Raw genomic sequence first — 23,039 nt, forward strand, 5'->3', positions numbered from 1 at the left:
TTTCTCTAAAAGTATGCTGTAGGAATTATTTTGGGGAAGTTCTATGACCAGTGTTTTGCAGGCCAAAGTAGATGCCTCACAATAGTCCCTTCTGGTCGTGGAAGCGATGATTTTTTTTTTTTTTTTTTTTTTGCAAAGGCGGGAGGGGGGGGCGAATGTTTCAGATTTTGCCTCAGCCTCCCCAAAATCTCTCAGCACCCCTCATAATACTTCTCTACCTTTCAGAGATGCTAGGATCATTAATACGCTCTTTTTTTCAAGTGTTCATATATTAAAACAGTGAGCACCATAGAAATGCTTAGACATAACAATCTGAAAACATACTCAGACATTAGGATAGTGGGACAGACAGTTACTGATGCGTAAATGGTTTGTTCCACAGTTTTTTTTAAGTCTTTTGGAAAAACTATACCACCAACAGGCATACCCCATAGTAGTGATTTGGAAACTTCCCCATGAGGCAGATACCACCTTTCTGGCTCACTGAACCATTACTGATAACTGAATTTTTCTGATATAAGCCACTGTTCACCTTGATAAAGTATGAATTGAAACTAGCAGAGGAGAGACAAATGGCTATTTGAGTATGTCACAGAATCATAGAATATCAGGGTTAGAAGGGACCTCAGGAGGTCATCTAGTCCAACCCCCTGCTCAAAGCAGGTCCAATCCCCAGACAGATTTTTGCCCCAGATCCCTTAAGGCCCCCTCAAGGACTGAACTCACAACCCTGGGTTTAGCAGGCCAATGCTCAAACCACTGAGCTACTCCCTCCCCCTTGTGCTGGGTTCAAAAGCTTGGGGTTCATTAACTGGCAGCATTCAGTTAGTAGGTTCTTTAGACCAATCCCAAGGATTCTGTAGCTCTCGAGGGGTGGATGAGCGTGTCTCTCTGTATGAGGAACACTTTAAAGCTTTTTCCTACAATACCACAAGGGAAAAACAAAAATAAAGGGAGACTGACATCTTCAAGTGAAGAACACCACTAGAATTTATGTGGATCACAAGGATTGGTGGATTTGACTGTTTAGTCAAACCTTTCTCTCTCCACAACATGCAGGGAATGTATGTTACAAGTAGTGCTCAGAAAAGTTAGTTGTAATGAGATATCTTCAGTAAGACAGCTTGGAGAATTGTAACAAACTACCACCACCTACAGGAAGCAAACAATAAAGCATGTTTACCTTTGCTCTATCAGACCATCCAAAGGACTGTACGGTCACATCAAGCCGCTTCATTAACATCCGACGACGACATTCATATTCACTGCAGAGGGCATCATTGATTTTTTCCAATCTTTCCTACGGCATTGCAATAAATAGGACAAATATTTGATTCCATTAAAATACACAAGCTAACCTGCCTCACCAACGAAAATGTCTATCAACAGTTGACCATCATGAAAAACCACTTAACAAAAATTGGGCTGTGACCAATTGCTACAATGTAAGTGAATATCTTCTACAACTTTTTATATAAATTCATGTAACAAAATCGATCTATAAACAAACTAGTGTATGAAGTATTTGAACAGGATGTCATAAAGGTATTATACCATTAAATCAAATTTAACATTGAACATTCACTATCACACTACTTAAAATAGAAACTGCAAAACAAGTATGAAAAGCCAGAAAATAAGGTCACCAGCATTAATTTTGCCCATTAATTTTGAAATAAGAAAAGTAAAATGGAGAGGGGTTTTACCGTCTGATCAGGATTCAAAGGTGTTGTTAGCAGTGGTTTCCCCACATGGGTATTTTTTACTTTTGAAAGAATGTCCTTGATCTGAAACAAAACACACACACCCTTCTCAGAAAACAACTCATGCTCCCAAACGTACAAGTTTTTACCAAAAATTGGTGCTATTATGCGGTGTTCAATATCTTCATATAAAATTAGACTAGGATATTTTAGCTTGCTTGTAAGAGGAAGTCTCAAATATTTTTATAGCAGGGCCACATCTTAACAATGAGACAATTACTTACAGTGAAAATTAGAATGACGGAAATATTTATTGTATTTTAGCTATCGAATACAATGTAGCAGCTGGAAACAAGGAAATCCAGCACCAAATGACCCATCAACAATTGTGAAGTGAAATATTTTGGGAGCAACTACCTCATATATGAAGCTAAAGATAAGCGCTAGTATTAAAAGTACATCTCTACCCCGATATAACGCGACCTGATATAACACGAATTCTGATAGAACGTGGTAAAGCAGTGCTGGGGGGGAGGGGAGAGGGGGCAGGGCTGCGCACTCCGGCAGATCAAAGCAAGTTAGATATAACACGGTTTCACCTATAACGCGGTAAGATTTTTTTGGCTCCCTAGGACAGTGTTATATCGAGGTAGAGGTGTAGTAGCTAAAGATCTTGTCTTGCCACTTCTCTCTTAATCCCATTACTAGCTTTTTCTGTATCCAATTCTACATCTTTATCTTCAGAGGTCTGACCAGCACCACCCCTACTTACATTTCTGCCTTTAATTTCTTATTTCCCCTTGTGTTCTCTATGCTCTCCTCTACCTTCCTCCTAACTGCTCTATCTGCATCATCCCTTTCATCATAGTAAACTGCTCCATCCCACCTTGATACTAGTTCCCTCTTCATTCAGCTGTTTTCTTCATGTGCAGTTCTTCAATTGGCCTCAAAGTCATGTAGAAATTATGTGGGCAGTCATTCAAATATTTGATCCTTTATGCAGGATTCTGTGCATCTGAACAGTACAGTCCATAACAAATTTAGGATGTAAACTTGGGATGCTTGGAGAAGAGACTGTACCCTCATTAATTTTTGTTTTTTTAAACGAAAGTGTTTAGACAATAATCATCCAAATGAAAATAAAGCTAGAACTGATGCAATTTTACACTCTATGAAGGATAATTATGACAGCTTAAGAAAGGATGCCATTATAAACCTAGACCCAAGGCAAACCAACAGATCATTTCCTCAAGGCTGAAATTACCTGCATGTACACACTCAGGCATTTGTAGAAGATACATGGTATAAGGATAAATTCCAAATTCTCTTTCCACTAAAACTCCAACAATCCTAGACCTTTCTGTCAGAGGGTAGAGAGCTGCTATATTTTATATACATTATAGGACCTTTGCAATAAATTGTTAAGAAGCAGCTTTAAGCTGTCACTAGGAATCAAAATCTACAGCATAATCAATGCGTTAAGAAACCTATTTAGTAGCAATATTTTTAAGTGAATTAATTCATTCCCCTTTTTCTTTTTTTATAGCTGATTCATGGTTTTATTTTTCTTGGTGTCAACAAAACCAAGAGGAAAATTTCTGTTCAGTATGTCTCATATATGAGTGTTTATATAGCCCGAGGAGAGCAAGAACCTTTCCTCCACTTTTCTTTTGGAAAATATGGTATTTTGAGTTTGTTTTCCCATACATCAGTGACACAGACAGAAAGCACTGAAGTAAGTTTCTTCAAATTGTGATTTTGCCTACAACAGATTATTAACAGCACACTGAAATGAGTAGAAAACGGTCTAGAAACTTACTGGTTTGACTCCAGCACAAAATGGCCTGCTAGACAGTGTAAGGTGATCCTCTGGTGGTTTAGAACAGGGGTCGGGGCAACCTTTCAGAAGTGGTGTGCTGAGTCTTTATTTATTCACTCTGATTTAAGGTTTTGCGTGCCAGTAATACATTGTAATGTTTTTAGAAGGTCTCTGTCTATAAGTCTATAATATATAATTAAACTATTGTTGTATGTAAAGTAAATAAGGTTTTTAAAATGTTTAAGAAGCTTCATTTAAAATTAAATTAAAATGCAGAGCCCCCCGGACCAGTGGCCAGGACCCAGGCAGTGAGTGCCACTGAAAATCAGCTCGCGTGCCGCATTTGGCACGCATGCCATAGGTTGCCTACCCCTGGTTTAGAATCTCCTCTGCCACCCCCTCCCCAGTGCTGTCCACATTGAGACTATGGATAAGAAAAGAGGACATGGCCAGGGCTTCCTTATGCCCCACTGATCCCCCATCTGCTATACTGGCTCCTTGAGGGCATCAGCAGCCTGCATAATTTACAGCCAACTTCAGGCTTGTCCAAATTAACAGGGGGACCACTCTGGTATATACCATACCAGGATCAGGAGAATTTCAAAGCCACGTGTTCATATACTAGTACGAGCTGCGCATTCCTCAGCCATAGCCAAGGGTCTGGCCACTGTGCCTGGATTTTAGTAAACTACTTGTATACCATATCACAACATCTGCCTCAAAAGTCAAATTGGCTTAAATAAATACTATCATGGGACTTGAACTAAGGCTAATAAATGGCAAAGTAACAACCTTTATGGTGGCATAGTTGGTGAACTGCAAGGATTGATAGGAAGAGGGAATAAGAAGCACATTAAATGACAATTAGAAATGACACTGAAAGAAGTCGCGCGCACACACACACACACACACACACACACACACACACACACACACACACACACACACACACAGAGTGAGTCTGGGACAGAAATGTAATTTTAAATGCTCTAATGAGATCACAAAGAAGAGCAAAATGTATCAAAGTGAGATTCACTTTGGAAAAAAATACAAACCCAGACATCCGAGAGGAAAAAGAAAAAATCTAAAACAAGCATAATGTGGGAAAGAAAACCTGGAAAGCACTGATGCTAAAGGAGACCTAGAAATGAGATTTAACAGCAAATCAGACATGAATTTGCAATGGGATAGGGTTACTACAACAATTCTGGGCTCCATATCCAATAATCATTAGGAAGAAGCCATAAACATAGATAATATGCTCAATATAGGACAGGCACAATTGGAATGCTCAGGTCAGCTCCACACACCTATCATTAGCATAAAGATTGAGACATAATAGGGAATCTAGAAAAGAGGAACAAAAAGGAGTGGGTTGGAGGAATGGACTCATGAGGAAAGATTAAGAAGTGCCAAATGCATATGGTTTAGCAATGCCAAGGGAGAAGGGAGAGATACAACTCTCTTAGTATTTACCGACAACACACAACGATAGACTATACCATATGCAATGAAACTAAGGAACAGACAATTTAAACATCAGGAAAAGTGTCCTCAAAGTGAGATGCCCCATTGTTTATAAGAAACTAGACAAAGACTGTAAGATGTTCTAGAGGCAACAACCTTGTATTGGCTGGGAGATTAAACCGATGAGCTGTGAAAATTTCTCTAACTTCTATACCATACTTTTGTGAGTTTAAAGGAATACATACACACTTCCGTCCAGAGTCAACTTTATTAGTCAGCAACATTAATTTAAAAAAAGTAGTAACATTTTGGGTATGCCTACACTACAGCAGCACCACAAACAACAGAGTCTGGGCATGAGCAGCCACACTACAAAGCCATATGCAAATTACTGTGTCCTCGCTGGTGCTGTACTCACTCACGTATGCCACTAGGACTTTTGGGGGCATATCCGATGGTTCATTGTGCTGCTTCCAGCTGAATTGCTCTGTGATTCTTTCCCAGTGAGTTGTGGGAGAATTTGCTGTCTGGGCACACAGGGGAATTTGGGAGAAGGTACTGGATGACTATCAGCACACATGTGCTTTAGCACATGTTCTCACTGCAAACTGGATGGGTTACCAGCCTGCGTGAAAGCAGCACACATGCTTTAGTCTGCTGTCCCAAACAAGCCAGCAAGCCTGAATAGAAAGCACCAATAAACTCATGTCAACGGTATTTTGCATGTGGAACTGAGAAGGGTTAACAGAAATACCCAAATAAGAGCCTAGGCTAACTCTACAGTGAAGACATACCCTTTAAAGCAAATTTAGAAACATGCCATATGAAAGCAACCTCAACATATGGTTATTGTGTACTTAAAACAGATGAGTAGATCAGAGTCATAGAAGACAACCGATCCATCCAGAAGTCATAGTTGCAGGAGCACACATTTGACTAATTAAGAGATATTTTTACAACATCACTGTCACCACTGTGCATTTCTAGGGCAATTCTGAAAATTATGTGTATCCTCTAGTAAATATGTTAGTCACTGAACCATCTGATCTGTTTTTCTACTGTTTAAAAAGACACAGCCAAGTTTCTGGTTATTGCACTAAAATCTATTAAGTTTTAAAATATGCAGCTATCCTGTACCTACCAATTAAAAATCCCACGCGTTAAATCTGCTTTCCTCCCTTTCCTTTAATTTTCTTTAAGCTGCTTTCCTCCCTTTCCTTTAATTTTCTTTAAGCTTGTAGCTCTTTTATAAGTTTTAAAAAAGTCAAGCAAAAGCTGGACAAATTGTGAAGCCCTGGGGTTTCACAAATCGAAGATGCATAAAGATTCTACAATATTTCTCAAGCGCTAGGACAAGGAAAACTTTAATATGTATAAAATGAGTATGTGAAGAAACAATTGCACCATTAATTCTTAATAGTTGCATACAATATGGCACAATGGATTAATACACTAGTTTTGACACCTATGCCCCAAAGCAAGCATAGCTGGTATCAATTCATTGCTGAATTGGCAGGCATTTTGGAAGAGAAGTACAAAATAGTTTTCACATAAAAAGAAAAGTTTGCACTGGAATTTTCTGTTTGTTTCAGTACCTGTTACATAAGTTACAGCAATAATATTTTTATACATCAGTGCAGACAAAGGATATTTTGGGGGGGAAAAAAAACCTTCAAGTTTGCAAGATATGATAGACCTGGGAGATGTAAGAGTCCGATGTATATTTGCTGGATTCCTTATTTTTCCCCCCCATTCTGTCAGAGATATATATATATATATATATACACACACATATACATACATATACACACACACACACACACATATATATACATATATATATATATATATATATATATATATATATATATATATATATATATATACACACACACACACACACACCTGTTGCTCCACTCAACATTCAGAATGAGAGGTTCTTTTGTTTCAAAACTAGAGCAATATAGAGCTTCCCCGCAGAGCTCCTCATGAATCATAGTCTTACATTGTATAACTATTTCAGTGATGACATCATTCGTGGTGCATGTCTTTTTTACTATATATATATATATATATATATATAATGTTCATTTGACATTAAAAAAAGTATTTAAAGCATATAGACCAAATCTAAATTTTAAAAGTGCTTATATTGATCTACTGAAAAAAATGACAGGGACTAGTCAAGGGTCATATAGAATTACACTTGATAGTTAACCAATTGGTAACACGATGAATTTTTATCTTCACATAATACCCATTGCTAAATTGAGTATTACTAGTGTGAAATGGTTTTTCAAAGGCCTTTTCAGCTAAATTAGAATCTAGGATTCCTCTTGACTTTTACAGCAAAACCAGCAGATGCAGTGCAGTTGTTAATGCTAAGTGAACCTGAATCGACTTCTAGTGAAGTGGTCTTTTAATGTTGTTGTATAAGTTTTCATCATGGCACACGGAAGTACATAGGAATGTTTAGTACTAGCAGCTATGTGTGTACTAAACATTCAAAGTAATCAGCCTGAGCTGAAAATGTAGTTTTAAAATTATTTGCTTGAAAAGATTTCTTTTGTTGTCTCTTACAACTTTGACAACATGATTTAAGCAATCAGATTAGGGGTATGCATACATTGCAATTAGACACCACGGCAGGTCCATGCCAGCTGACTCAGGCTCACAGGGCAGTTTAATTGCAGTGTGGATGTTCAGGCTCGGGGACCCTCCCACCTCACAGGCCCGTGCCTGAACATTTACATTGCAATTAAACAGTCCCTTAGCCAAGCCCCGCAAGCCCAAGTCAGATGGCACAGGCCAGCCGTGGGTTTTTAATCGCTGTGTAGACATACCGTATGTGAGGGTTTTTTTTTAATTTACAGAGGTCTGCTGGCTGGACTAGTTGATTTTGAGAACTGGGGAGAAAACAGCTGATTAAAAAGAGATGGCAAATAAGTAGGGCTGTCGATTAATCGCAGTTAACTCACGGGTTTAACTCAAAAAAATTAATCGCAGTTTAAAAATCACACTGTTAAACAATAGAATACCAATTGATATTTATTAAACATTTTTGGATGTTTTTCTACATTTTCAAATATACTGTTTTTAATTACAAACACAGAATACAAAGTATACAGCGCTCACTTTATATTATTTTTTTTTTTACAAATATTTGCACTGTAAAAATGATAAAAATATTTTTCAATTCACTTCATACAAGTACTATAGGGCAATCTCTATCGTGAAAGTGCAACTTACAAATGTAGTTTTTTGTGTTACATAACTGCACTCAAACAAAACAATGTAAAACTTTAGACTACAAATCCACTCAGTCCTACTCCTTTTTCAGCCAATTCCTAAGACAAGCAAGTTTGTTTACATTTACAGAAGATAATGTTGCCTGCTTCTTATTTACAATGTCAACCGAAGGTGTGAACAGGCGTTCGCATGACACGTTTGTAGCCAACATTGCAAGGTATTTTTGTGCCAGATATGCTAAAGATTCATATGTCCCTTCATGCTCCGGCCACCATTCCACAGGACATGCTTTCATGCTGACGACACTCATTAAAAAAAATAATGCATTAAATAAATTTGTGACTCAACTCTTTGGGGAAATAATTGTATGTTTCCCCATATATTTCATGTTATGGCAGTCTCAGATGATGACCCAGCACTTTGTTCGTTTTAAGAACACTTTCACTCCAGATTTGGCAAAATGCAAGGAAGGTACCAATGTGAGATTTCTAAAGATAGCTACAGCACTTCACCTAGGTTTAAGAATCTGAAGTGCCTTCCAAAATCTCAGAGGATGAGGTGTGGCACATGCTTTCAGAAGTCTTAAAAGAACAACACTCCGATGCGGAAACTACAGAAGACAAACCACGAAAAAAGAAAATCAACCTTCTGCTGGTGGCATCTGACTCAGATGATGTAAATGAACATGCGTCGGTCCCCACTGCTTTGGATCGTTATCAAGCAAAACCCGTCATCAGCATGGACACGTCTTCTGGAATCTTAGTTGAAGCATGAAGGGACATATGAATCTTTAGCGCATCTGGCACGTAAATACAGAAACTCCCCACTTAACGTCCTCTCGCTTAACTTTGTTTCGATGTTATGTTCCTGCTCCATGACAGAACATGCCCCCCCAGCGCCTCCCACCCATCTCCCAGCACCTTTCCCCTGCTCCCCCCGTCTCCTGCCCGTGGCAATCAGCTAGTATGCAGCGTTGAGGAGGCTGAGGGGAGGGGGGAGGACGTGGCATGCAGCATCCCCTGTCCCTCCCCTGCCTCCTGAACACCGCAAACCAGCTGATTGCCGTGAGCAGGAGGCTGGAGGGGGCGGGGGGAGGAGCGAGGACGCGGCGTGCGGAGTAAAGGGGCAGGAGTTGGAGCGGGAGAATAGGCGGGTTAAGGGTGAGGGCTTGGGGGAAGGGGTGGACTGGGTGGGCCAAGGGTTGAGCCCCCCGCCCCCCGCAAAGTCAGTACCTGTACTTGCACAGTAAGGGAAGCTGCCACTGCACAAGGTGCTTCTCCTAACCTACGGCACCTTCAGCCTCCTTATCTGCCGCATTGTCTGCAGTGCCAGTGGGCTGTGCCTGTGTGAGATAAGGCAGGGATACCTCCCAACTATAGTACTGTACTGTATGTACAGTAAGTTTGTAAACACACAGCACATGCACACTACCACCCACCCCCAGCGATTCACTGTTGCTTTATGGCTCAACGACCCTACTCGGGAAGAGGGCACTACACCAAGCACTTGCAAGGCCACCAGCTGCCTGCAAAGCAGCTGCAGGTGGTGCACAACAGAGGCCCTGCCTTGCTGTCTTGCGACAGAATAAACAATGTTTTATCTGCTCCCCCCCCCCCCTTTGCTGGAGGGAGGTAAGAACACAGGGGGCAGCAGCCCGCCCAAAGCAAGTTACAGGAATAGCGTTCCAGCACCTGCTTCACTGTAGCAAGGGGGAGAAGCAGCATAGATATGCACAGAACCTGGCCCTACTCCCATGAAAGTCTGAAATCCACGGGAGCTTTGCCATTCACTTTAATGCCAGCTGCATCTCTCTGCCCCTGCATGAACACAGCAGAGAAGGGCAAAGTTCTGCAGCAAACATTATTTTCCTCCTCTTACTACATTGGCTGCAATGCTGCCTGGGTGCTGAGTGGATGGTTACTAGGGGAGATACAGCAGGGTCAGTTTTCCAGGGCACCCTGGAAGAGAGGCCTTTGGACCTCCAGCAGGGCTCCTGTGAAAGTAAGAACCTCCATAACTAGTCCTCGTCTAAACCCACAGGGCTTCCAGCAGGGGAGCAGATTACCATGGAGAATGACATGGGTTTTCCAAATTCTTTCCCTGGCAATAGTTGATTGATGCTGCATGACCCCGGCCATTCCAGGCTGAAGCGAGTGAAGAATAGCACATGCATGCGCGTCTGAAGGAGCATCACCCAGCATAAGTCAAAAACATCCAATAAGTGATAGCGAAGTGCCTAGCAGTAGCAGTACCACTAGCAGCAAGAAAACCAGGAAACCCATTAGTTTGGGTACTAAATTAGACATTTTAAAGCGTTTTCATGCAGGCGAGCATGCAGTAGACATTGGCATGGCTCTAGGTCTTACTCCGACCACTGTGAGAACAATTCGAAATAATGCCGACAAGATCAGGGCAAGTGCTCGGTGTGTAACACCGCTTAGTGCTACTACAATAAGTCGATAAAGAAGTAGTTTGCTGGAAAACATGGAGCGCCTTCTCTCACTGTGGATAGAGGACCAAAACCAGTGGAACATACCTCTACATTTGCTAGTGATACAAGCTAAGGCAAAAAGTTTGTATGACAATTTGAAGAGAGACCAAGGTGAAGAATTACAGACAGACTTTCACAGCAAGTCGGGGATGGTTTGATCGGTTCAAGAAGCGCTTCCACCTGCATAACATCAAGATGTCCGGTGAGGTGGATACTGCAGCAGCTAAAAAATCCCCCGACTATCTCAAAAACATAATTGAGGAAGGTGGCTATTCCCCTAAACAAGTCTTCAATGTCAATGAAACGGGCCTGTACTGGAAGAGGATGCCTGAGCAGACTTACATTTCCCGAGAGAAGACAGCGCCCAGATTTAAAGCAGCTAAAGACCATCTAACCTAGCTTCTAGGTGGTAATGCTGTCGGAGACATGAAGATGAAACCACTGACAGTGTACCAAGGGATTTTCAAAGGAACACCTTCTGGTCATTTGGAGATCCAATAAGAAGGCATGGATAACTGGAGCTATTTTTTTCAGAATGGCTGACTCTATGCTGTCCCTGCATGGAAGGAATACTGTGTCAAGGAAAATCTTGATTTCAAGATTTTATTGCTTATTGATAATGCACCGGCTCGTCCAATCAACTGGACGACCTGTGCGAAAACGTCAAAATTGTCTCTTTCTGCCACCTAACACCACATCATTCATCCAACCCATGGACCAAGGAGCCATCGCTGCATTTAAGGTGCATTACTTACACCGTACTTTTGACCAGCTCAGAGGCACCGATGGGGAAGGCAAACCTACGATTCAGCAATTTTGGCATGACTACAACATCCTGAAGTGCATCAATAACATTGGTGAGTCCTGGGCTGAAGTTACTCAGGCATGCATGAATGGTGCGTGGGGGAAGTTGTGGCCTGAATGTGTCAATGTCGTAAAAGGATTTAAAGATGTTGTCCCAGCTATGAAGAAAGATATCCTCAGTTTAGCCAAGAAAGCAGATTTTGATGAGGTGGAATAAGTCGATGTTACACAACTTCTGCAATCACACGGAGAAGAGCTAACCAATGAAGATCTGATGCAACTAGCGGTGACAAGAGCAAAGGAAGAAGAGGTCCAAGAAGTAGAAAAACAACCAACCCATTGAAATTTGACTGACAAACATCTTTATGAAGCTTTCCAAATGATTGAAGCTGGCTTGCAAATCCTTGATGCAAGTGATGACGATCCTGACTGGGAATGCAGCTCCAAAGTGATTAGGGGAGTTGGTCATCTAATGACTTGCTATAAAGAAATTTACAAAGAAAAATAAAGGAAAGCAAAACAACAATCTCTAGATGTGTTTTTTCAAGTTCAGAAAGTTCAGCAAGAACAGCAGGACAATCCACCCTCTTCCACTCTCTGACTCCACTACCTCAATCAAGCTTCATACTCAGGAATGATGACTGTAGTATTAAATTGCTTGTTTAAAATTGTTTAAAATGTACATAATGCCTTTTTGTCTGCCAAAAATTTTTTTCCCCTGGAACCTAACCCCCCCCCACCCCTCCATTTACATTAATTCTAATGGGGAAATTGGATTCGCTTAACATCATTTTGCTCAGGAACATAACTACAACTTTAAGTGAGGAGTTACTGTATCTTGTGATGCCAGCTACAACAGTGCCATGCGAACGCCTGTTCTCACTTTCAGGTGACATTGTAAACAAGCAGTGGGCAGCATTATCTCCTGCAAATGTAAACAAACTTGTCTGTCTGATCGATCGGCTGAACAAGAAGTAGGACTGAGTGGACTTGTAGACTCAAGTTTTACATTGTTTTATTTTTGAATACAGTTATTTTTTGTACATAATTCTACATTTGTAAGTTCAACTTTCATGATAAAGAGATTGCACTACAGTACTTGTATTAGGTGAATTGCAACACTATTTTTTGTCTCTTTTTTAAAAATGCAACCATTTGTAATAAAAAACAAAGTGAGCACTGTACACTTTGTATTCTTTGTTGTAATTGAAATTGTGAAAAACATCCAAAAATATTTAAATAAATGGTATATTATTGTTTAACAATGTGATTAATTGGATTTAATGTTTTTAATCACTTGACATCCCTACAAATAAGCAAAATTAGTAGCCTAATTAGGCTACTGGTGTCGTGTTATTCGCAAAGATTTTGATAAATGGGTCACTATCTTGATTTACTTATATAATCTAGCCTGTTGTACAGCCACATGCTTGAAAACAACAGAAAAGTTACATGGCTGAAAGAATACTTTGATGTGTGGGATTCAGCGATTTAAAATGCAAGGCGTTACCAATCTCACCATACTAATACAATATCTTTTGCATTTGCAGTATTTGAGACTAATACTAGAAGCTGAAATAAAAGCATACATCCTTCTGAAATAATAATTCCCATTTTACAATAAGAATTATGGCAGTCTGGGAAATGTATCTATATGAAATTTGTGAATTTAGGTTGATTTTATGAAACTGCTCTAGCACTGAACAAGTCATTCGTTACCAGTGCTAGTGTCACATATCTCGGGAATCAGGAACAAGAGAGAGTCATTAAAACTGAGTAGCCTTCCACTCAAATGGGAGCACATTAAAACAATGGGATATCTGCAGGCTAGGGGAAAGCAAGTTCTACCCAGCTTGTCTAGAGGAGAAGGGGTTGATCAGCGGAAAATCCACAGCAGAAAAGAATGAACAAAGGAACATGGTGTTAGAACTTTCTTTTACAAAAAATAAAATAAAATACAGACTCTAGGGAACATAAAGGTTCTTTGAGGAGGGAGAACCTTTGAACCACGGGTTCTGAACAAGGTAAAGGGAGCTTGTTGCACGAGTGAGAGGAGATTCCATGATCAGGAAAAGAAGCCTGGGGTCCAGGAGAAAGGACCCGGGACCCCAGAAGAAACTCAGCAAAAGCTCAAGAACACTCAAGAGTGGAGAGGACTTTGAGGGATGGAAATGCATACTGGCATTCCTTCTAACACTTATATCATTTAAAAAAAAATAATTTAAAATGATTAAGAAACTAAAGCCTATTCTATATTCTACAGCACAGAAGTCAATTGAGAATCAAATTAGAATCAAACAAGTTAGAACCTGGTGGGGTATAGTCTCAAAAACGGTTTTCCTTAAGTTGTTTGGTGAACTGGCTAACTTAGGTTATTCAGGCCCTTTCAGGCAATTCCACAATTCACAGAATGGCATTCACAAATTAAGTTCTTGTAAATAATTTTCAAACCAAAAAATAAAAGTGGAGGTTTGGTATGATTATACATTCACACACATACATGTCTGGATTACTACTTATTCAGATAAATTATTGCACAACCAGTTATGTGGACCTAACTTTAAAACTTTTCCCCTTCACTACTTAAAATTACTTGCATTGCATATCAAGAAAATTAGTACACTATCACTTTGTGGGACAAGGTGAAGTAGACTAAAAAGTATACATCACATCTCATCGCAAGCGCATCATACATATTTAACATAGTAACTGAAATAGGTTAGTATAAACCAGTTACATACAGTTTAGACAGGGTTAAACTATTTTCAGAACCAGAATACCTTTGTGCTAGTTGGACAGGACTTTAATGAACTAGAATATTGGGTCTCACACTTAAAAGAATAGTAAAAGAATATTTAAAGACTAAAAAAATCTGTACCTTTGACTCCACGTTGCTTAACAAGAGAGGAATGTCAGAAGATGATGGCTTTGACAGGCCCAGCGAGTCACAGAGAGTTTGCACTTCCTGATAGATTTCGTTATTCTTTTCCAAATGAGAACTTTTAAGTTGCTTGCTGTGCAATATCTGTAAAGCTTGAAGCTCTGTACTTAAAAATACTAGAGAGAGAAAAAGTGTCATAATAGCATCTTTAAGACATCTTAAATATTTTTGTGCCTGTATTCTCATAGTAAATAAAACATACATGTAATACAAACGTAACAGAAAAGGAGTAGGCAGAGTTCTGCAAACTTAATGAAAAATGCCAAAGAGTTACTATTTTATACAAACTAATTAGAAAGAGTTATAAGCATGTAATTGGTTGGTACTCAGTTTTTTGGGGAAGAGGCTTCCTTCCTTCCTGCCAAAGACCACCAATATAATTCTGTTTTTCTCTAATATGGGATTTTCTTATAAATTTTTCAGATTCATCATGAGCGAGTTATATTTCCTCTAGAAATCCTCAAAATATTGCCCATATGTGTGTAACTGGCAGTGCCACCTATTAAGATTGCCCAACATGTCACATTACAAGACCCCATTTTCAGTTGTTTATACCTTTGCCAAACTTTAATCGTCTAGGCTGACATTTTTCAAGCTGAGTTCAAAAGTCACGAAAGGTGAAAACTGAGGTTGCCTACGCGATCCTGACATTAAAGAGTGTATCATAATCCATACAGCATGAATTAAGGTTGACAGACAAGCTTATTTCTAGCATTTCCTAACTTTTGAGCACTTGACTTTGCAACCTCAGGCCTGGTCTACACTTAAAAGTTAAAAATTAAGTCCTAGTCTGAATCTCTATGTCCAACCAGTTCAAGCTTTCCCTCCACACACATATCACTGTGCTTCCAGTGCCAGTCTCCTTGTCCAGCCAGTCCCTCGGGTTCCTTATCCCAATGTATCTCCCCACCCCACAGGGCCAGCTCTTGTCCCCTTTACATTTGAGTCAGGCAGTTTCTTCCTCCACACTACCTAGGTGCCAGCAGAAAGGTCATTGAGAGCACAGGAGAGAGACTCCCTGCTCTCAGTTTCACTGCCGTACCTAACCTGAAGCAGCTGTTACAGAGAAGAAGCTGGACTTTCCCTGTATCTCCAGGCTGGAGCATTTGCAGTTACTCTGTTGGGATGGCACATGTATAGCCTGGTGACACACAGGAACTGTGAATGGCTGCAGCATGCTCAGTGCTGATGGAATCTTCAAATATCTTAGGTTTCAGAGTAGCAGCCGTGTTAGTCTGTATCCGCAAACAGAAGAACAGGAGTACTTGTGGCACCTTAGAGACTAACAAATTTATTAGAGCATAAGCTTTCGTGGACTACAGCCCACTTCTTCGGATGCATCCGAAGAAGTGGGCTGTAGTCCACGAAAGCTTATGCTCTAATAAATTTGTTAGTCTCTAAAGTGCCACAAGTACTCCTGTTCAAATATCTTAGCTACTTTAATCTCAGCTAAAGCACTCACATACAGATGCACAGGCAACATTTATGCTGGTATTTTCTAACTTCTGCGTGCTTGACTTTGAAAAGTTAATGTTCTTTTAACACAGTTTTTGGTGTGTAATATAATTAGCAACCAGAAAACAGTGTATTTTGACACTCAAAGGAGGTAGAGCATCACTGATGTTAAAAAACAACTAGTATTTTCTATGCCACTTGAACCCTAAAGGCTATTGGGTATTCTTAATTACTACATAAAACTCCCATTGAGTTATACTTCTAGATCAAGGGCTTCAGAACATAACTGTGAAGACAAATATGAGGTAAAGGAAATATCAACACTGAAGACAGTGGAAGATAAGCAACCAAAAATGTGGAACATAAACGATGTTAGAGATGAGAAATATGCAAAAGATTAAATAAGAGGACAAAGAGCTTACAAAAAATAAATATTATTGCAAGAGGGAAAATTGTTGCAACTTACACAGGAGTTTAAGACAATCCTCTTTCTTTTTTAACCTGTCCTTAATATCTCCAGACACAAGTGTTGAATATGGGCAAGCCATTTCTTTTAAAAAACCACTAATCTCAAGCTGGAAGCTCTCTACATCTTCCCCACCTTAAGAAAAAAGAAAAAAAAAGATCATTGCAAAATTCAACGTTTTTTAATTTTATTTTAAACTCAAATTTGTTATTAAGAAAATTAATTATAATTACAAGTTTAAACATAATAATATTAGTTTATGTAGAGACCAATCCAATAGGACTTGCTGTTATCTTAAATTAAAAACTGAGTCCTATACATAAATAAGCAACAATTTTAATCAGTTGAAGTGTACTAGTAGTTTACATCTAGTGTAAGGAGAGTGGGATAGGCTTTATTTTCCCTTCAAACCATAACAACATGGTTGTCATTTTTATATCACAAATCATAGATCATAGTTAGGGCCCTACTAAATTCACAGTCCATTTTGGTCAATTTCATAGTCATGGGGGTTTTTAAATAGTAAATTTCATGATTTCAGCTACTTAAATCTGAAATTTCACAGTGTTGTAATTGTAGGGGTCCTGACCCCAAAAGGAGTGGGGGGGACGGGACACACTAGATTTCACGGTCCGTGACCCATTTTTTATGGTCGCGAATTTGGTAGGGCCCTAAACATAGTAATAGGATGAAATTTAACAGTGCAAAGTGCAAGGTCATGCACTTAGGAACTAACAACAGAAATTTTTGCTATAAACTGGGGACTTGGTTGGAAGTGACAGAGGAGGAGAAAGACCTAGGTCTACTGATTAATCACAGGACCAAAGAAGGGCTACTAGCATGATCAGAGGAATGGAAAACCTACCTTATGAGAGGAGATTCAAAGAGCTTGGCTTGTTCAGCCTAACCCAGTGGTTTTCAACCTGTGGTCCACAGACCCCTGGGGTCCACAGACTCTAAAATTTCCAAAGGGATCCGCATCTTCATTTGAAATTTTTTAGGGGCCTGCAAATGCAAAAAAGGTTGAAAACCACTGGCCTAATCAAAAGAAGGCTGATGGGAGATATGATTTTCTCTATAAATACATCAGAGGGATAAATACCAGGGATGGGCAAGAATTATTTAAGTTAAGTGTCAGTATTGATAAGAATAAATGGTTACATACTGGCCATCAATACATTTAGGCTTGAAATTAGATAAAGGTTTCTAATCATCAGAGCAGTAAAGTTCTGGAACAGCCTTCCAAGGGGGGGTAGTGGAGGGGAAAAAAAAAAAAAAAAAACCACTTAACTGGCTTCAACACTGAGCTTGAGAAGTTTATGGAGAGTAGTATGATGCGACTACCTACAATGGCATATAGCCGATCTGCGACTTCTAGTAGCAAATATCTCCAACAGCCCATGGGACACTAGATGGGGAAGGCTCTGAGTTACTACAGGGAATTCTTTCCCAGCTGGCTGGCTGGCGGGTTTTGACCACATGCTTGGGGTGTAAGTGACCACCTTATTTGAGGTTAGGAAGGAGTTTTCCCCAGGTCACATCAGAAGAGAGCCCAGGGGTTTTACCTTCCTCTGAAGCATGTATCACTTGCACGTTTAAACTAGCATAAAGAGTGGATTCTCTATAATGGAGGATTCTCATGATTTGAGGACTTCAGTAACTCAGTCAGCGATTATAGGTCTATTACAGGAGTGGGCAGAAGAGGTCTATGGCCTGCAATGTGCAGAAGGTCATACTAGATGATCATGATGGCCCCCTCTGGCCTTAATGTCTACGAGTCTACCTCGTAGGATGTTTTCACATAAAGAAGTTATGGAGGGAAAACTTAACTAAATGAGGTACCTACATATTGTTTTATCATGTCATCACAAAAATATAAAGTCTATTATCATTTGTAGGTTGTATGTAAATGCCTTTTTATAGTAAGGATGTTTTAAAAGAATTAAGAAAATTTTAAACAGTTAAAAACAGAACACACCAACACATGAGTTTTACCCTTGGGTTTGTTCTTTACTACAACTATCTTACTCCTAAGCATCAATACTGTTTCTTTGACTAAGATTACAAGGTTATTATTAAACAAAATATAATTTATAAACAATAAACAGTCTTAAGCAACCACTACATTATTTCAATAAATTAAAGTTCAAATTCTGTGGAAATACCAGCTGTTGAAGTGATGCTTTCTTCCAGGTCACACACTGATTTTATTTCGGAACTTAACCAAACACAAAGCTCAGAAAAGTCTGGTGAAGATAATCCATTTTCTACTGCTTTGCTAAGTGCTTCCTCCTCTAACAGGGGACCTTTATACCTGAACAGGGGGGTGGGGGGAAGAAAAAAATACCAGTATAAAAAAAAAATGTTTGACAAATACAGCACCGGGATTTTAAATTTATTTTCATATAAGTTGTTTCACAGTAGTTAGAAACCGGATTAATCCATTACAATTTTTTAGATCACTGAATACATAATTCACAGATTTTACAATATTTAACACCTAGGAAAATTTGTAAAAGAAGTTATGCAGCACTAATGTTAATCTTCTGACAAGGCAGAAAGTATGCATGTGTTTATGTATCACAGATATGTAAAACCACTTAAATAAAAGTATAAATACAATGTTTAAGATTTGGACTATGCTGAAGAGATTATAAATAAGGACACAATTTAAATGGACTTAGTCGATTTAAAAAAAGTTGTAAAGAAAATTTGAAGTAATAGGTAAAACAGTTATTAGCAGTGAAATAATTTGAAAATCAAATATACTTATTATTTATGCCCTTTTTTATTTTCATTGTCCAAACTCAGGGAAATGCAAAAAGTAATGAAATCTCTTTCATTTTGCTCACTTTCAGATTCTTGGTACTGCAACCTTTGGGGTTCAGATACTATAGGGAAATGTTTAAAAACAGTTCTTATTGCAATTTTTAAAATTACACTGTAAACTCATCCTTATTTTAATTTCTTCAAATCATTATCTCAGAGTTCACAGGACCTAGGTTTTTTTCACAATTGGTACAGTCTATTGCTGTGGGATTCTGTTCTTGATGAATTTCTGTACTAAGTAAAAGGCCATGCTGCATAGATTTCTCCTTTAGTTCTTGCTTGGTCTCCTAATAGCATATAGGTGCTCATATACCACATATATAGAACCTATATAGAACAGAGGAAATATCTTCATTGCCTTTGCATAATCTCATGCAAGCTAACAATGTTTGTCATCATTTATAGCTTTACAGACATAGAGTGTTAGTGTAACACTTCCCTCTTCCATGTGATGTACATCTAAGATCTCTATTTCATGATTACACTTGAGGGAGAAATAAATATACACAGTTTTCATTATCCTAATATGTTCAAAACCATTAAATGATTAACTCTAAATATGCATCAAATAGGTAGTAAAACGTAAAGGAAGTCTTGCTTTTCCATATAATATGATCTAAATATATTCTCTATGAAACATCCAAAATTTTACCAATTTATGTGATTGTATTATTCATAGTGTATCAAGAAAGGGTTATTTTGAAATCTTTGGGCCCAATTCTGAGAAGTGCACTGTATGTGCCTCTATGGAGCCCCACTGACTTCAATAGGGCTCCTCTTGGGTCCAAGTTTCCACCCACACGGACTAACTTGAAGGACGGGGACCCTATATTCAGAACTATTCCCAACAAACTGAACGCAGTAGGACTTACTTTAAGGAAGGCAAAGTTGAATGAATACATTGGAGAAAAACACACATCCCCTATTTGTAGCGTTTAACGCTTATTGATTTCTAGTCTTCCAATAGTCATTTAGTGGAATCATATATATATATTTTCCCTTTTATTCCTACAGAAGTGTCACATGCTAAGCACTCTAGCCCTCTTCCCCTTTCAAAATAAGGTTCTGACAGGGTAAGCACAAAACACAGATGAATTACCCAGATCTCCCGAGTAAACACACACGTACTCTAGTTTACGAAGTCCCTGCACCCATCCCTCGAGCTTGTGTGCCCACTGCTCCCATACCCATCTCCACACCTTTCCCCCACGCGGCCCCCTCCAGAGGGTCGGTCCTTCCTAGGCGGGACAACAGCGTACCTACCCCCTTCTCACCCACACTGCTGGGGGGGGGGCACAACTCTTTGAATCAACACAGGCCGTTGGCCCCCAAAAATCCCCCGGGGATGATCCTTCCGCCGCAGTTTCCCCTTCTTCCTACTCTCGCTCCCCCACCCGCCCCCAGATCCCGCCTGGGGGCCATTTCTCGGTGCAAGGGACACGCCGGAGCAGGCGCCCCCGTGTCGCTCCGACTCCTGCAGGAGCAGCCACAGGCGGACAGCGCCGGCAGAGGCCGAGCTGCTCACAAGGCTTCGGGGGCTGAAGCGAGGGACTGTGGCGCCGAGGATCCAGCGCAGGCTGCTGCAGTGGAGCTGCGGGAACCGAGTGTTATCCCCCGCCCGGAAACGGGGCCCATGGCGCCTCTGCACAACGGGAACGACCGACAGGCCCGGCGGCTGAGAGGGCAGGAGGCCGCCCCCACGCACACTCACCCCAAAGCCTCCAACGCGTCTAGAATGTCGCTCTCCATTTTCAGCTCCTGCTCGTGCGCCCTCATGCTGCCGGCGCGGCCCCGCCGCCCCAAGACTCCGCCCCGCGCGGCCCCGAGTCCCCGCTTCAAACAGGCCCCGCCCCACACGGCCTCCGCTTCCCCACCACACAGGCCCCGCCCCGCACGGCCTCGGGTTCCGCCCCCCAAGGCCCCGCCCCGTACGGCCCCGGGTGTCCCTCACACAGGCCCCGCCCCGCACGGCCTCGGGTTCCGCCCCCCCCGGCCGCCCCCCACAAGCCCCGCCCCGCCCAGGCTCGGGTGTCCCTCACACGGGTCCCGCCGGTCGCCGACAGCGAGCGAGCCAGGCTTGGGCGCCTTTTACACACAAGCCCTCCCGGTGCGGGGACGTGCTGAACGGGGAAGCGTCAAAGCGTTACTGACCTGATAGGCACAGAGAGTCCGAACCGCTTCCTGAAATGCTCAGGAGAGAGCCGGGCCCCCTTTGATCCCCATCTCCATACAGGGCCTGAGGAAGCAGGTCGGCAATTTGGGGCAGGAAGTGGGGTGTCCTGCACAGCACCGGGTGAGCCTCACTCTGCCCCAGCCCAGGCCACTTCCCAGAGCCACCCGAGGCCAGAGTATCCGTGATTGGCTTCTACAGGAAGCTTTCTAGCTCACAGGAGGGTGACTGAGATGGATGTTAAGGATAAAGGAGGCCAGAGTTACACATGGATTTTTAAAACATTATTTTTCATGTCTTCTCACCTCCACCTACACCTGCCCACAGCATTGACCTGGTCTCTGAGCTCCCTCCATAGACTGCGCCAGTCAGCCATTGTCCTCTCTGACATATGGGTACTCGTCAGGACTTCCTCTGGTATTCAGCAATGTGAATGTGGCCAGCTGGCAAGAGAGTTACAGGTATATCTTGATTCTGCTATGTACATCCTGGTTCACCAAAGAATGTCAAGTGAGGTCTTAAATGAAAACTGAGGGTCACACTGATCATTAATATCATTGTGAAACGTATGTACAGATACTGTATACAGAGTTATGTGTATATACTGAAAAAATGGTTTTAAAGTCTGGAATTAGTCACCAGCAGAGGTGAAAAACAGGTTTTCCTCTAGACAGGAGATAAGGAATGTATTTCTCTATAGGGATGTAAATGAAGCATTGCACGCTAACAGTGAATTACCATTTACATACAAAGTCAAATAATAATAAAGAGATATAAAGTCAACTGAAAAGCAGCACACAGAAAAAACTAGCCATGGGTGGTTATCCTGGCTCTGAGTATGGACAATTAAGTTTGGGGGGTATACATAGAATGCAAAGTAGACACCACCTCATCCTGTACCTTGGAAGTAAACGAATGCCACATTTGCATTCATGAAAATAGGATCACAGCCAGCCTTGGTTGAAAACACTGCAAAAGACTTTGGGTGAAATAAAGTTTCTTTAGGCAGGAAATTAACCCATTAGTTAAGTTTAGTCTCTAGAAAAGTATGTTATAATTTTCTATGTAACCATTTGTTTCTAGCAGCCTAACTCACTATCACTTATCTTGAATCTTTGATAATAAATTTATTCTTGTTTTCATTATAAATATATCTAAGCTCTGTGATATTAAGCAAAATACTGGTCCTGACCTGAATCTTACAAGCTGACATGTAGATTGTTCCTTTGGAGACAGCAGACCTGGCATTTCTGTGAGTGTTGACTGAACATTAAAGGAGACTCAGGGACTGGGGTGGACATACTGTTAACGTGCAAGGCAAAGTAAGGCCTGGCATAGCCCCCAGAGGAGAGTGCTTAAGTGGCTGACAAACTGCTGGTGTCAGGGAGCTGACACCCAGCTACGCACAAGCATGATTCCCTGTTGCTGGTGGCAGGGAGTAACAAGGTGACTCACAGTCCTGGGTACCCCAAGAACCTACACAGTGAGAAAACATCTACTCCTGTACTGACCTCGATATACTTGAGGGGTGTGCAGGGCTGCCAAGTGTTATGCACTTCGAGGGAAGGCTTTGAGCTGGGCCAACTGCTTTGAGCCAGCAGCCTTATAAAAAAGCAGCCAGTTGCGAACCGAGTGAGCAGTGAAC

The 23,039-nt window shown here is 40.8% G+C and overlaps 1 protein-coding gene across 2 annotated transcripts in view; it reads right to left on the reverse strand.

The window, feature by feature from the left end:
* Positions 1-21,098, reverse strand: part of FAM98B (family with sequence similarity 98 member B) — a 52,104-nt gene extending 31,006 nt beyond the window's left edge. Inside the window, exons 1-6 of one of the 2 annotated variants that reach the window (XM_005309764.5) lie at positions 20,936-21,098; positions 18,561-18,709; positions 16,396-16,530; positions 14,412-14,590; positions 1,707-1,787; positions 1,184-1,300 (exon numbers count right to left, since the gene is read on the reverse strand). In XM_005309764.5, coding sequence (XP_005309821.1) covers positions 1,184-1,300; positions 1,707-1,787; positions 14,412-14,590; positions 16,396-16,530; positions 18,561-18,709; positions 20,936-21,000 — 726 coding nt within the window. In that variant the 5' untranslated portion in view covers positions 21,001-21,098. The remainder of the gene's footprint in view (positions 1-1,183; positions 1,301-1,706; positions 1,788-14,411; positions 14,591-16,395; positions 16,531-18,560; positions 18,710-20,935) is intronic. The other variant, XM_024111165.3, reaches the window with a different exon arrangement.
* Positions 21,099-23,039: the final 1,941 nt, after the last annotated feature.

This window comes from Chrysemys picta, chromosome 4, assembly GCF_011386835.1.
Source record: "Chrysemys picta bellii isolate R12L10 chromosome 4, ASM1138683v2, whole genome shotgun sequence".
Classification (NCBI taxonomy): domain Eukaryota; kingdom Metazoa; phylum Chordata; order Testudines; family Emydidae; genus Chrysemys; species Chrysemys picta.